This window comes from Aythya ferina (assembly GCF_964211825.1).
Source record: "Aythya ferina genome assembly, chromosome: 24".
Lineage (NCBI taxonomy): Eukaryota > Metazoa > Chordata > Aves > Anseriformes > Anatidae > Aythya > Aythya ferina.
Genome location: NC_140322.1, coordinates 3,214,389 through 3,229,608, shown reverse-complemented (window position 1 = coordinate 3,229,608; position 15,220 = coordinate 3,214,389). Strand labels below are relative to the sequence as shown.

Sequence of the window (15,220 nt, the reverse complement as noted above, 5' to 3'; positions counted from 1 at the left end):
TAGATTAAAATGCAACAGCACCTGGTGCTTGCTGCAGATTGGTTTTCCTGGAAGAAGAGGTTGTTAGGAGCAGCCCTCGTGCCCCCTTAGAGGGTTTTCTAATGAACGCATCCTGGTTAGTTTTAATAGACTGGCACGTTGAATGTCCAAACAGCTCTTGCCGAAAGTGGTGCCTCCGTTACATCTCCAGCATCCCCTCGTGTCCCAGGTAGAGGTGCTGAGCGCTCGGGGTCCCTTTGAAGTCGCCAGCTGATGGCTGGCAGCAGAAGGGCTGGCAGAGTCCCCTTGGTCCTGCCCGGGGTCGGAGCCAGTCGCTTTTTGCTGCCCTCGTTCTTGCACCGTTCCTGCTAACGCTGCCTCTGGTTTCCTTGTAAGTACTTCCTGCAGCCGAGCGTTCCAGCTTCTCCCTGCAGGAGTCTGGTTTGTGCCAGTCGTTTTTTTATAATATATATTTTTTCTTCTGTGTCTAGCCTAAACTTTTCCTTCCTTAGCTCCAGGTCAGTGCTTCTCATGCTGGTGTCTGCTGCCCCTCCCTCTCCTCACTCTGCTGCTCGTTCACATTAACTGCACGATAATTAGAGACTGATCCTGTCCCCTGAGTCTCTGCTTCTCCAGACTACGGCTTAAAATCCTGCCCTCCTGCAGCAAACCCCACTGAGATCCACGGGTTTGGCACATGTCCATTTGGGGCTGCTCTTGCTTTTGTATCTAGTTCTCAGCACCCAGGTCTTTGATATTATAATGGGGGAATGGCAGGAGACCCTGGTTAAGCAAAAACAGAACCGGCCCTCCCTCCCTCCCTCTGGGGGTTGCGGGTTATTAACAGAGCTTTGCTCAGCTGAGCAACATGGAGCCGCCAGGGCTCTGCCCGCATTCCTGTCTTGCAGCTTCAAAATTCTCATACTATTAAAAAAGGCAGGAACCAGGCAGCTCCGGCAGCTCCTCGCCCTGGCATGGCTGCTGAGCTTTTGAAGTGAGCAGCTCGTGAAGTCCTGCTGCTCTCTCTGCTCCCTAAGAGGAGCAGATCCAGGAGCTGGATCCTCTGTGGGCTCAGCTCATGCCCTGCCACTGGCTCGGCAGAGCCAGCCCCGGGGACACGCAGGGCATGGCACCAGCACCCACGAGCCCAGACCCACACTGTGCCCCTCAGAGGCTCCCTTGCTTGCTGCCCTCTGCGTTCTTCAAGTTCTTTGGTGGCGTTGTGTCAAGTGTTGTGTTGGTGTCTCAAGTCGAGACATCTTTTGGACGCGTTGGCACAACCTCTTTTAATATTCCAACCCTGTTCCATGGTGGTTGTAAGACCTCATTCTCAGCTGTTTCACCCCCTTTGCTCCCCTGTGCTGTGTATCAGGTTCCCAGTTTCTGGCTTTTCCCTTTCCTGGTCGTGCTGACAAGCAGCAAAGTCGCTTCATATGCTCCCTGCAGACCCTCCAAAACTCACTCTGGATGTTCCCCGTGCTGATTCCCACCCTGTGCCCTCCTTCCTGGCACAGGGGCTGCTCCTTGAGACCCCAGCTCCGTTCCACTGCTCGGCCCCAGAGTGGAGCCAGGCGGCTGCGGCAGAGCCAGGTGAAGGATTTGGGTGCTTACGAACCAGGCCTTGTTGGTTTGGGATCTTTCCATTTGAAGGCTCCTGGCACATTAAGAGCCCTCCCCAGAGTTTTTCATCCTCTTTCAAGCTGCTGCAATAAACCTCTCTTGCAGTTGGCTCCGCTGGTGCTGTCTGTGGTGGGTCTCCTGCGCCGTGCACGCCCCGAGACCCGGACAGAGCAGCGCCAAATGTGTGCCTCAGGGGAGCTGCCGGCCCCGTGGCACTGCAGAGCTGGCAGCAGCGGCCCAAGAACGAAGAGGAAAGCTTTGTGCCACCTCTGCCTCCTGCCCTGCCCACTTCTGTTGGAGCTGCAGCTCTGCACAGCACCTGGCATCGCTCTCTGATGAAGCAGACGGGGCAGGAGAGCTGGGGAGCACGTCTTGCATTGCTTGGACTTGGACTGGGCACAGCCCAAGACTTTCACCTCTGTAGTTATAACGTAACCCAGGGAGGAAATCCAGGAGGCTGCAGCTCCCTGAACAACAGCACCACTCACAGCCTGGTCTCAATGCCAGCCTGGGGCCTGAGCCGCAGCGCAGCGCTGTGCCAGCACCAGGGAGCAGGCTGCAGCCTGTTCTGTGTGCCATGGGATGAGGCCGCCGTGGCTGAACGTGGCCAGACCTTTCCTGGTGGCATCTGTGGCCTTCATCGCTCTGAGCTGCCCGTGGTGTGCGCTGAGCACCTCTCCCTGCCCAGGGGTGTCCGCAGGGCTCAGCTCAGCAGGGTGCCGGTGCCCTGGTCCAAGCCTGAAAAGGGGAAGAACAATTTGGGCTGCTGCTTCAAGAACTGCTCCTTGGAGAGCTTCTTTCTGCTGCAACAACAAAGGCACCTACCTAACCAAGAGGAGAACATAGCATTGCTCAGCTTTTGATTTGACAAAAAGGGTTCAGGGCAGTGGAAAGAGGAGAAGCAGCCGAGCCTGCCCGCCAGTTACCTGGGCACAAGCTGCTGGCGGAGACTGGAGCTAACTGGAGCTGAGGGTCAGGCTTCAGCCTCTGCCAGACGAGCCAGCAGCAGAAACTTTCTGAAGAATCCCACAGACTCACGCCCAGTTTTCGAGGCCAGCATTTCTCCCAGCATACACAACCCTGCCCAGGAGGCTAGCGGGGTTGCATTATCTGCAGTTGGAATCTGGACATGAGGAGGCAGGTGCTGGAGCAAACAGGCAGGCACATGAGCAGTTGCAGTCAAAGGCGAGAGCGAGCGTTCCAGCTCTGCACACTCAGCACATTGCATCCCGGCCAGGCAGAGCTGGGGATGGGGAAGGAGCGAGGCAGGGAGCGACTGGGGATGCGCTGCGGGGCTCCTGCCAAACCGAGCAGCAGGAGCGAGGCAAGCACGCTGCCCTGGGACGCAGGGAGGGAGTGGGGATGGTGAGCCTGGAGGCACAGCCCCTCCTGCACCGTGGAGAAAATCCCAAACCGAGTGCTGGGAGTCCCAGGAGCGTGGCAGCAGGGGTGCAGCCAAGGTGGCCCCAAGTCCCCGGAGCAGCACCCTGCTCCATGGGGTGTCCCGTGGGGTGCCCGGACGTGGTGCTGGGGTCTGCACCCCTCAGGGCTTTGTGTAGGAGTGCTAGCCCTCCAGGGGGAGTTTTAACAAATAGGTGGTGAAAGGGGATAGAATTTAAGTGGGGGGTTCAAGGGTTGCCCTGTCCTCGGAAGGGGCTGAGGCCGTGACTGGGTGAGCATCAGGTGAGCCGCGGCAGACGGTGCCTGCGCTGGGGAGCACTGCCAGCACAAATCTCTTAATAGTCTTTCAGTCTCTGCGAGGCCTTAAAATCAATCAGAGGATTAACTAAGCAAAGCTGTCTTTATGATACATGATCCAGCTTTGTGCAATTGGATCTCGTTTTGCTTGGGCCCCTCTTGGCGGGTGGGCTGCGATCGGAGGAGCCCTGCGGGAGAGCTCGGGAGCGGAGCAGCTCCTGGGCTGCGGGAGCTTTGGGGGGCTGCAGCATGCTTGGGAGACACAGCATGGTGTATCTTGTCCCATCCCTCCTGCTGGCTTCTTCTTGTAACTCAGCATTTCTCTTGACAGAAGCTCCCTGAAGATAAACCACCAGCCGCTTCCGATGAGCTGCCAGCTTCGCGTGGCTTCTGTGGCACCTTCTGCCAAGGGTATGTTGCACCTTCCCTTTCGTCTCAGGTTGTGGCACCTGGAAATTTGGCTCTTGAGGCTGAGCTGAGGCCTGGGAGCCGCTGTACCCTTCTACTGCCGTGTGCACCAGGAACCTTCCTGCCCTCAGGACCGCTGTTGGATGTCAGCAGTGAAGGAGAGGACAGGTCCCCGGTAAGTGCACACAGCTGGCTCCTGCCGGGTCGATACTTCAGTTCATCTGCTGACACCAGGCAGCAGCTCTGTTTCAAATCAGGCTCAGGAGCAGTTAGCTTGTCCCAAAGCAGTCTGCTTTCTCTCATGCTGAGCAACACGGCGTGCTTGGAGCTGCTCCCAGACACCACCCGTGTGTGAGCGCCGCCAGGTCCCCGACACCAGGGGCTGCGTTCCCCTGAGTGCTGCTGCTTCATGGCACGGGTGGCTCCAACTGCTCCCCCTGCACCTGCTCAGCAGCCTCAGTCCCTGAGGACTGACAAAATATCCCCAGCACCGAGCGGGCTCTGCTTTCTGGCACCATCCTCCTCTCCCCCAGTCTCTGCAGTCTGCAGCCAGGCTGGTGCAGCGCAGCGAGGTACGGTGCGATGTAACACGGGGTGAAATCTGGCTGCTGCCTCTCTCCCTGCTCACCCAAATCCACGTTGACTTGAGAGCCACACAGCTGTGGGCCTGTCAGCCACCAGGAGTTTGGTCCATGCAGATTTGCTACAAGAAAATGAGAGCTATAAATAACAGACACCTTGGGCTGGCACGTCAGCACAAGGTGATCCATTGTCGTGCTCAAAACGTCTCCGGTTGTATTTCATGCTTCTGTGTGAAAGTTGCAAGGAAAGAAAAGTAGCTAGGGTAAAAGCCAATCTTTAGTCACCTTCTGACCTAAAAAAAAATGGAGCAGAGGGGAAGTTTTGCTGGGCTAAAACTGAGACCGGTCGGTGGCAAGGTGCCGGGGAGCGCTGTGCTGAGGGGTGCTGTAAGAAACCCTGTGTTTTGAGGAGGAACGTGAGAAAACTTCTTAACGCTGGTTGCCCAGCAAAGGGCTGCTTTAGATATTAACGCAAACCATTCCTAAGTTTTGCTGCCGTTAAATCTTCCTGAACTGTTTCTTTTTTGCCATACAGCTGTCCTGGCTCATGCAAGGCGCTTCACTGCCATGGCTGATCCGGTGTTCTTGGGCACCACGTCTGTCAGAAATGAGGTGAAATTATTTAGTTCTCTCTTTGTTGTCACTGTTGAAGCACCTATATACCTGGAAAACATCCAGAAAGGACAACAAAGCTGGTCTAGGCTGTAGCAGAGCATCCATACAAGGGACAGCTCGATAGACGGTGGTTCCTGAGCAGGAACAAGGTGCAGGACATCAGGACAGCAGTCTCCGAAATTGTGAGTAGCACGAGGAAGTCACCCAGAGGTGATTTGCTCATTGGCTCTGGTTCATCAAACAAAAGCGGTGGCTCTTTGCACAACGTGTCATTTATCTGCAGAAGCCTTTGCTGCAGAGCGTTGTGGGTGTCGGGTGTTTACATGAATTTAGAAAAATAAAAATAAACCGGACGAAGCAGTGGAAGGAAAACAAAAAACACCCTAACAGCTATTGAATAACAAACATCACTTCTGCCATGGGAAATCTCTGTAAGCTGTCAGACTCCGGGAGAGTGGTGTGGAGAGGCATCGCTGCGAGCGCTGTGCTGCCCTCCCTGTCTTCCTGGGCTGGACAGGATCTCTCCGGTCCGACCTCCTATAGGCATTTGCTGTTCTGCTCCTGTGCCTCTCCTCCCCCGTGATCTCCACTCCCTATCACTTTTATCTAAAACTCACAGATTTCGTGTTACAATTAAGTCCCGCACTGAATATATTTTTGCTTTGAGAAGAGTCCGGACAATTCTATGTGAAAGCGCCTTCTGGCTGCCCGCGCAGCGCTCTGGAAAGGAAGAGTTCCTCAGACAGCCCTCAGATAGGCTGGCAAGTCACATAAATAGTAAATACGTGGCTCTGAGAGTTGAAGTTTCCCTGGGAAGCCTGAATCTCTAGTTCTGTAACGGCTCGGCTATCAAACGGATGATTTACATCTTATTAGGTGTTTCCATCTGCTGATAGAAAAATGCTCCGTTGCGCAATGTTCCTTTTGCTCTGATCGAGTTCTCACCGTTGCCAGCAGCACTCTGCGGCCCCCGGCTAAGCGCTGGTGGCACACGGGGGTGCTCAGTCCCGTGGGCGAGCTGGGGGGGCAGCACCCAGGGCTGTGGAGGAGCCGCCTGCGCCCCAGGGGCAGCGTCAGCCGACAGCACCCACCTCGGGGCTCAGCACCCACCTCGGGGCTCGGCGCCCACTGGGCTTGCTGCCGCCCATTTCTCCCAGGGTTTTTTTTCCAGGCTTGGATGCAAATCTCCATCGCTCCTCGTTGAGCACATGCCAGTTGGTGCAGTTCTGGCCGTGCTCGCCCAAAGGCCGGTGTCTGTCTGTCTGTCTGTCTTGCAGCCGGAGCTCTGCGCTGCAGCTGGTGGCAGAAGCTCCAACTTGGGGTGCGCAGAGCGCGCCGCTGCCTTGCTCTCCTTTGGTGCCTGTTCCACTTCCCAGGCTGCATGTGGGTGCTCTGCCTCCGGAGGATGAACCAAGGAGCCCACAGAGCCCCAAATAATGCATTTGTCCAGTGGTACAGGTTCGCATCTCCAAAGAACCCCGAGAAGTGTAATTGCTCCAAAGCATCCCAGGACGTGTTGCTGTGCGGCAGTCACTGGGAGTACGTTCCCCTCACATGTCAAACAAAGAGCCTGGAAGCTGCATTCAACAGGCAAGTAAAGCTGAATATTTTAATCAGCAAAAATAGAGGGGAAGAATGCTGAGACGAGTGAAGAGAGGAGGGAAATCCTGGGCTCAGTGCCTGGTTCCTAATCCCTGAACTGTCTTACTCCAGCATTGTGAAAGCCAGGAGGAATAAAGCTAATACCATAGCTTCTTGCCATCAAGAAACCGTGTATTAATACAAAACTGCTAAGGTAATTAACCAAATCAGACTTGGTCCAGTGCTGAAAAGGATTTCTTCCCCCAGGGATGGGCAGATGTCTCAATCTAATTATACAAGTTATTTAATCAGAATCAGAGGTCGGGTATCTAATGAAAATACTACCGAACGCGGAGGCAGAGGGGGGGCACAAGCTTCCCAACTGGCACCGCTTCTACAGCTCTCCTGCCTCGTTTCTGTACACAGCTTTAGCAAGATCTCCAGGTAGGAATTTGAAACAACAACAACAACAAAAAAAAAGCTAGTGAAAAGAACATGTGCTAGCAAAAGTTTGTTTCACTGCCTGGTGTGAAAAGAAAATTCTTCAGTAAATGTCATCAGCGCTTCGCCTACCCGCAGTGCTGCCCTAGGAGCAAGCAGCTGCCTTGTGTCTCAGGTGGTTGATAGCTCTGTTACCACTTTGTTAGCCTTAGTTTACCCAGGTAAAACCCCTAGCAGGTGCCTGCAGCCTGCCAATGGCCCTGTACGTGTGTGGTTGGCAGCGGCTGGGAAGCTCTGGCTTGCAGGAAGGGTACACACCGCGTCCTCGCTGATGCGCAGAGCCCTGGACTTACATGATCCACAGGTGCCCACCAACCTTTATAACACTTCCCAGGGGTGAGGGTCTCCTCTTGATTCCTTCCTGGAGGCTTTGTCTGCATTGCACCAACAGCTGTCCAGCTGGGGACCAGCCTCGCTCTGCATTTCTGGCTCTGCCATCACAGTGCGCCCCTGGAGCCGCACGCAGCCATGGGGCAGTCAGGAGGGAACGCTGGCCCTGGCTGCTGTGCTTGCCTCTGGGCCCTCTGTCCAGAAAGATCCCAAAGGTTTTGGTTTTACCAGCCAGCTGCAACCTTGCCAGCTTGTCGTTAGTCTTATGCTTACGAGGTTACCTTCTGCCATTCAGATGCATCAAGAATTTAAAATAATAATTTATGATCATGTGTACTAAATGAGGACAGAGAGAAAATGTTCTTTAGCTGAAGATCTCCTTCAGTTATTTAAATGTGTGTGTTTTCTTGATTAGTTTCAATGAATCTTAACCTTATACTCCATCCAGTCTAAGTCGATGTGTTTTCTCTGCTGTGTACAGGTATGAGGTGCCACGGACATCTAGAAGAAATGGGCAGCCTTCACTCACATTTCTTTCTTCAGAAGCATGGAGCTGTTTGTAACAGCTCAAGGGAAGAAACAGCGCTTGTGATGGTGTAGTTGTGAACAAACAGCTTGTGATATGCTGCAAGACTCCATCAAAGAAAGTGGGAGACTTCAGCCTGGGAAGGTGGGGAGCGCAGGGGCCATCTGAGTTCCTGCAGGCTTCAACTCTGTTCTGTAAGAATCTGCTCCACTGAGACACGTTGGCAAAGTGTGGTTTCCCTTTGTTCATGTAGAAATCTGCTCACAAAAAGCCATGTGCAAAAATGGCCTGCTCTTCTGCGAGCACCTACAAATGGCAAAACTACAAATTGAGCATAGATCAGGGGCTTTTTTTTGCATATTTTTTTTTTCCCGTGAGCTTGTAACTTTGCAGAAACAACTGAAGCTGAGCTGAGGCACTGAAGCCATTGAAAATCTGACCCTGAATATTAAACAAGCCCCGTGTGAGGTCGTATTCATCCAGGGGATTTAAGCAATTTTGAATTGCCAAACCACCGTCCCCTGAAAGAGAATTTACTAGACAATAGGAAAGGGATTGACAGAGAAAGGAATAAAGATGAAATGTGATGTCTGCCTAACCTATTTTTCTTCACTTCCATACCCCGTCACGTATCCTGAGCTCTTTAACCAGCCCCTTAATGAGAACTCTTCTCTGGTTTTGTGTCCCTAAGTGACCAGAGCACCGTCTGCTGTGGGCTCTCCCCCTTCCCACCCTGCTGCCCTTCAACTGGGAAGCACAGACGTGGCTGGGAACAGCTTCAGCAGGGCGCTGGGAAGCGGTGACCCTAATAAGAAGGAACGGGACGAGAAGTGTTCAGAGCAGGAGTCGGAGTGAGGAGGTGACACATCACCGCGCCGTGACTCAGGAGAAAGGCCAGGTCCTGAGGGCCTGTTGACTGCAGTGGGAGTTTGTTGGCCCACGGTGCAGCTAAACAAAATACAAGAAATACGAGCTGTGGCACAGATCGTAGCTCAGATGAGACGGACCTGTAACCAGTCTGAGGAGTGCTGGGCCCTCGCCAGCGAGCTACTTGCAACACACGAGGAACAAAGAGAAATTTGACTTTGAACTAGGCTGTCCTATATCCAGAAGAACTGTTGCGTTTTTTGTGTGCTGTACAAATAACGCACTGCTTGTATCACTGTGCCTATTCCCCACCAAATACCTGGGTTATCTACCTGTGAATTAAGAAAACAGGTGTGTGTGCACTGTAGGGTGCGTGGTATTGTGGCATCAGACCTCACTTGATGCCATTTAATGGCATTTCACTTGTTCTGGAAACAAGCAGGATCTGCTCCTGCCCTGTCAGCTGTGGAGTCCCACACAACACGGCCAGCCTGCTTTCGGTCCTCCGACTTCTTTGAAGCAAATAGTTCCTTAAGGGGAGGTTGAGGAACAGTTCTTGCCTCAGATCTGCCCGCTTACAGGCAGCCTTGTGGAGCTGGGACAGTCCCTGCTCGGGGAGATTTCTGGGAACACAGCAGCGAGCACCAGGACCGAGCAGGGATCTGTCATTGCGGATCTGGTAATCCCTCTTTCAAAATCCAATTAATTAGAGTCCATTCAAACTGGAAGGTGGAGAGCTTTGATTTCTGTCTTTATGGGGAGCAGAAGGAGGAACGCTTACGATAAGATCCGGGAGTGGGGTTTTGCTGGTGACAGCCGCGGGGAGGACGGCCGCTCGGCCCCTTGTCGCTGGGAGCAGCAGCGGTGGCTCTGCAGGCAGCACATCTCCCCGGGGCTGGGGGCAGGGGGATCGTGTTCGGAGGGCTCCCCCCCGGCACCAGCACCGAGTGTGGCCGTGCTCCAGGCTGAACGCAGACGTGGAATTAACGCCTCCTCCCATCCACGTCTGTGGAGAGCTTTTTACTGGCGTCAGTGGCAACAGGATCAGAGTGGAGTCTTAAGGCTCTTCCCCTGGAGCTTGGAGGAGTTTAATGGAATAAAGTCTACGTTGTAATTAATTGGCTTCTGCTTCTCCTGCAGGAAAGAGTTAATGAAAGCAGAGCTTGTCTGGCCAAGGGGCTGGTGCGGCTCCAGCAGAGCAGTGACTCACCGATAGAGCATCCTGCCAAAGCACCCAGCGAGCTCCTCATCCTCAGATCCTCCTCTCCAAACATAATAGTGTGAATTGGTCCAGCATCATGGCTAGGAAGGTTTGTCTCTTGCAGCACCTGCTCTTCCCACTCAGTTCGATACTCTGCTTGCTTAAGAAACCTCCTTGCATTGTCTGCCAGGTGAGACCTTGCATGTCTGGCTGTGTTACGTTGGTCCCGTGGTGCAACCCCCGGTAATCTCATTAGGGCTCTCTACAGGAGTGAAGAAGATAGAGGTTAACAGAATAATTTAAACGGGTAAGGAAAAGGCCAAAGGGAGGACTGAAGCAGGTTGTCTGGGTGAGTTACTGGAGGATGAGCCTTGGAACTGACCGATTTTGGTGCTTTCACCGTTGAGCTTGGCTCAAAAAGAAGCATGGAGCGATGAAATTTGGTGGTGGCATCCTGCTTACCAAACAGCCTGTGCTCAGCACCATGCTGTCCCGGGTATGATCCTCTGCCTCAGTCACTCACCATTTCCCTCCCTCTGGAGAGGGAGAGCCCAGCGAGGAGCTGGGCAGGGTCCCCTCCTGGCTGTTGAGCGTCACTGATGGGCACGGGCAGGGGAAGCGTGGTCTGAGGGCTGGCTGCTGTTCTCCAGGGGCACATGAACTGAATTTCATTAAAAATGGATGCTTTCCTTCCTGCTGAACCCTTGTCCCCCTCCTCAGTTACCAAAACAGGGCCAGCGATGAGTCACGGAGAGAGCCAACACAGTGGCAGAGTGGCGGTACCGGCAGCAGCGAGGGAGGGCTTGCGGTCTTGGCAATGAGCTGAATTTATACCACTTTGAATCCAGACTGGCACAGCATAAATATATGGATTAGTACCGGTACAACAGATCAAAACCTGAGGAGGAGGGTTTAAACAAGGCATAATTTGTAGTAACAACAAAATTGCAGGGTTTCATCACTTCAGCTCCCAACCCTCACACCTCAGCCTCGCCACAAAGAAAATATCTGCCTCCCCGTTCCTCTGCAGCTGAGCATTTCTCAAAACATCTGAGCATTTTTAAAAACACCACAGTTTGGGTAGCCAGCCCAGGAAGGCAAGCTGTGGAAACACACAGCGTTGGGGTAATCAGCACAGGGTAGGAAGACAAAAGGGACACCACGACACCACGAGTCCGACGCTGAATCTGTCTGGAAGGTGGCAAGTGAGTGGTCCCCGTGCGATTCTCCTCCCTCGGCAGGCTATGTGCAGGTTGCTGCAGGGGCTGTGCTCACAGCTGCTGGGGAGGCAGGGGGACACGAGAGCTCCTGGGGTTTGCCAGGTCCAGGCGTGGGCATTCCCCAGCTCCCGTTACCCGTCGTGCGCCAGTGAGCACGGGCTGCTTCTCCGAGTTGGAGGTGGTTTCAGATTGACAAGATCAAGTGACGGCACGACTGTAGGCACCTTTATCTGCTGTATGCATAATCCTCCGCGCTGAACCCCCGCCAAACTCATCCCCAGGTCTTATCTTTTCTAAACTGAGTATTTATTCATGTGGTTGTTTTATGTAAACTGCAAAGAGCCTCATTAAATGGAAACCTTCGCTCACGAGCTCCATTATTAAGGTGGAACGGCGCTCGGGACCCGCCGAGCAGAATCCCCAAGCTTTTTGTGTTATTTGGAGGAGAAATGCTTGGTGCCCTGCAGTCAGGTGCCGAGCCCTCCCGTTACCCCCACTGCCTGCAGGAGGCTCCCCGAGGGCTGAGTGCAGGCAGCTTTGGGGCCAGGAGGGCAGGAACGGCCCCTGCTGAATGAGAAAGGGGAGCTCAGGACCTGCCCTGCCCTGGCAAACCAGGAGAAGCCCATTTGGCTACTGGAGAAGGACCGGGCATGGGTGAGGGCAACCTGGGCAATTGCTCTGGGCACGGGGCTTGCAGCACCTTAGGAGCTGGCTGACAAGCTGGGAGCTTTGGGAAGGGGGGAGTTTTCTGCAGATAAAACCCCATTGCTGGCACGCTGGCGTTCGCTGCAGGTAAATCCCAATATTTCCCTGAGTTTTATTTGTATTATAAATGCTAATGGCAGAGTTTGAAACAAAAGGCACGCACACATGGTTAACGTACTGGCAGTGCTCACGTCTCTCTGAAGCTGGAAATGAATTCTGCTCTGTGTTTTTCCCTTTCTTAGCCCGACTGAACCCGGTCTGTACTTCACCAGCCACCAGGACTGTGATGTTCCCGTGTCACCAAACGACCCCCGTGGCATTTCACTCCTACACAACAGAGGGCTGCTCATCAGACTAAAATTAAAGAAGGTAACAAATCAATATCCCAAACCCGCACTGCTTTTGGACAATCAGCATTTCAGGGCCGGCTTGTTTGCCACAGCGAGGCACGGCTCTTCTTTATTCAAACCCTCCAGCGGCATTAACATGCTCGGTGCGGATCTCTGCCCTGTCATACTTCTTATCTCAAGGACAGCACCTCCGACAGCAAAATGCCCCATCCATCACGTGGGAATATTAGCAAGCGTCCGGTCGTCTCGAGGATGAATAAAACCCGGGGCCCGCTGGCTCCACGCCAAGCCGACCGCTTCCGAAAGCTGCCGCGGCCCTCCCAGGCCATTCATGCAGCCGAGCTGTTTCTTTAGGGCAGCGGGCACATGTGATTAAGCAAGGGGATATTTAGGGGGGAAAAAAACAGCTCAAGAAGCCAAAAGGGACTCATCGTGTGTGCCCAAAATCACACCGAGCCCCCCACAGAGCCATGCGTGTGCTCCTGGGTGTGTGCACGGAGCCGGGATGCTGTCCCGGTGCCCCACTGGGCACGGGGCTCTCGGTGCTGGTGTGGCTGTGTGCATCCTGCGTTCTGCTTGCCTTTGTTTTGGTTGGTGCTTCTAATCCCCCGGGGCATATCTCTGAGCTGAGGAACTTTAGAGCTGATACAGCTTTTTAAAGTGGGGATTATGTAAATGCATATTACGGGGCTTTCATAAATAGGGATTATTTGTCGAATACATTTGAGTGCTTCCTTTGGAGCCATTAAGGTCTGTTGTGTAAATAGGAATTTAGTGACTGCTTAATCTAAGTTTCATTGATTCAATAAAAGATCACAACAGCATCTTTTGCATTTATCTTGGCCGTGTGAGAACAATTCTTTGCAGACAGTTTTCAGATGGTTACAGGACCATATACACCTCATGCTAACCATGGTGAGCAGACCTTGCACGTCTGCATCAACCATTCTCCACGAGTCACCGTTTCCCTTCCTCACTAGTTTTGTAATTAAAATCACTGTCATCTCAGCCACTAATTTCTAAGTTACCACTTAATAAGTTATCACTCACTGGCCCTGCACCACCAAACCTCATAGATCCCGTTGGCACCGCATGGGAGCTGAACCTAAACCGGGAGGAGAGCGGAGGGGGAACCAGCACCTCCTGCACAAATCCCATGGGGAGAATTCCTCCGGCTCCCTGGGGACAGGCTCCCAGCAGTGTCCTGGTGCAACACAGTCCCTCATCACAGAGCATCCTTGAGCAGCAGCAAGCCCAAACACCCCCATCACCTGGATCCAGATGGGGTTGGGGTGCTGCTACCAGCACCCCCAGCCCCCCTTCCCCATACGCCCAGCTCGCCCCGATCCGTCCTCCCCCAGCGCAGCTCCAGCTGCATTAGGTAGGCGCCTTCTGATGCTGTCACAGTCACACAGAGAATGAATAATATCGAACATCGCCCATGGGGTTGTTTATTCCTTGAACAGGGAAGGGACTGCATGCCAATATTCCTGGTAAGGCATAATGAAGGAGCTGCCTTTTGCTAGAAAACTTGGACGCCCTCCTGCAGGGATTTGCTGGATGATACAGCTGTGGAAAAGCTCTGTAAAAAAAAATGTAATAATGAAAAAGCACAGGCTCTTTCAACCTCCTCAAATACCGACAGAGCCTCTCAGGCAGCATTGCCTCCATAGCAGCATGGGGAAGGGGCCACGTGGCACACTGAGAAGCACATCCAGCCCTGGAAGTTGGTGTTTATGAGGCCACCTCTCACCCCCTCCCTTGCTGCTCGACTTAGGGTCACGTCTCTCCTGTGCCTTCGCCTCCTTCCCGTTGTTTTACGAAAGAGAGACTTTGCCACCTGGCTCTCAGTTCTGGAGGTGGAGTTACAGAGGGAAGCGTTAAATGGGATTTTCTCATCCTCTGTTCTTTGCTGTTTCCAGCCTCTGAATTCAACTTTTATTTAGCAAAACAAGCCCAGAGCACAGTCTGTGCCCGACACCTTGGTTTGAAAAGATCATTTGATCGGGCACAAACCTGTGTTACTGCCTGAATGGGCTGCGATGGGGACCCAAGTTATCACATGTTGTGTTTTCTCCTCTGGTGAGTTCTGAAACACGTAAACAGGAGTTTGAAAGGAGATCCAGTCCTCAGCCTTTGGAAGTGATTAATTCCTACTAATGATTTACTGATTTACACACAGCTTATTTTGCATAAAGTTAGAGCTGGGCACATTTATTCATTGTGATTCCCTTAAAAATGGATATAAATATCAAGAGCAATTGGCTACCAAAAATTTGAATATTACGGCACTGCATCATGCAGAGCTGACATGAATATGAGTCTGGGTCAGAAAAAAACACACAGAAAATGCTTATCCAAGTATGATATTTTACAGCACGTCACTGAATCATCAGAAAGGGTTATATTCATTACAGACGTAGGCAGCGTTTGCAAAGGATTCCTTGGGAAAAGATGAAAAAAAAAAAAAAAGCATTATTTTCCCAGTGAAATGTGCTCTGTGATCTATGGAAGCCATCTGTCCTGCAAGGTCCTGCCTCTTCCCAGGGCCGTACACCTGAAGGGAGGTACCGGGCTCAGCGAAAGGAACCGATTGCACATCACAGCCAAAAAATGCCCACGTTCAAACCCAAACTTGTCCAGTTTGGCAAGGATGGCGCGAAACGGAGCCTGCCAGGTCTGGCAGCCCCGGGGACCACCGTGCCCAGGTGTCCCCCCGGCAGGGAGCCGGGCGTCAGCGTGTGGCCATTGACATGTGGCGCTCGTACTCGTATTGATCTGGAGGTTCGTTGCTCGCCCAAGCCCTTGGCAAAGGTCACCGGCTCTGCTCCCATGTTACAAATGGGAGCACGGAGGCGAAGAGATTAATTTTCAGAAGTGATTAATGTTCCCGGTGCCCATCCTGATTCACTTCAGGCCTCGAGCCCCAAACGAAGTCTGGAGCTGGGTTAATTAAGGTGTCCCTTGCCCCTCTCCCAGCACCGCCAGACACGTCCGTTGCTTGTTGTCCTTGTCTTTTCCCACAAACTCCTCCACCC

At 53.0% G+C, this 15,220-nt stretch overlaps 1 protein-coding gene across 17 annotated transcripts in view; it reads left to right on the top strand.

Annotated features, from left to right (window-relative positions):
- LOC311423355 (uncharacterized protein) overlaps positions 1-12,968 on the top strand; it is a 259,365-nt gene extending 246,397 nt beyond the window's left edge. For 16 of the 17 annotated variants that reach the window (XR_014685659.1, XR_014685660.1, XR_014685661.1 and 13 more), the window contains 7 exons: positions 3,629-3,880; positions 4,822-4,898; positions 6,360-6,491; positions 7,795-7,960; positions 8,531-9,385; positions 9,847-10,214; positions 12,075-12,968. Coding sequence is in view for 1 of the 17 variants with exons in the window: in XM_084497267.1 (XP_084353393.1) it covers positions 3,629-3,880; positions 4,822-4,898; positions 6,360-6,491; positions 7,795-7,876 (543 nt within the window). In the remaining 16 variants the exon portion in view is untranslated. Of the gene's footprint in view, positions 1-3,628; positions 3,881-4,821; positions 4,899-6,359; positions 6,492-7,794; positions 8,274-8,530; positions 9,386-9,846; positions 10,215-12,074 lie in introns of those variants that run through there. The other variant, XM_084497267.1, reaches the window with a different exon arrangement.
- The last annotated feature ends 2,252 nt before the right edge of the window (positions 12,969-15,220 follow it).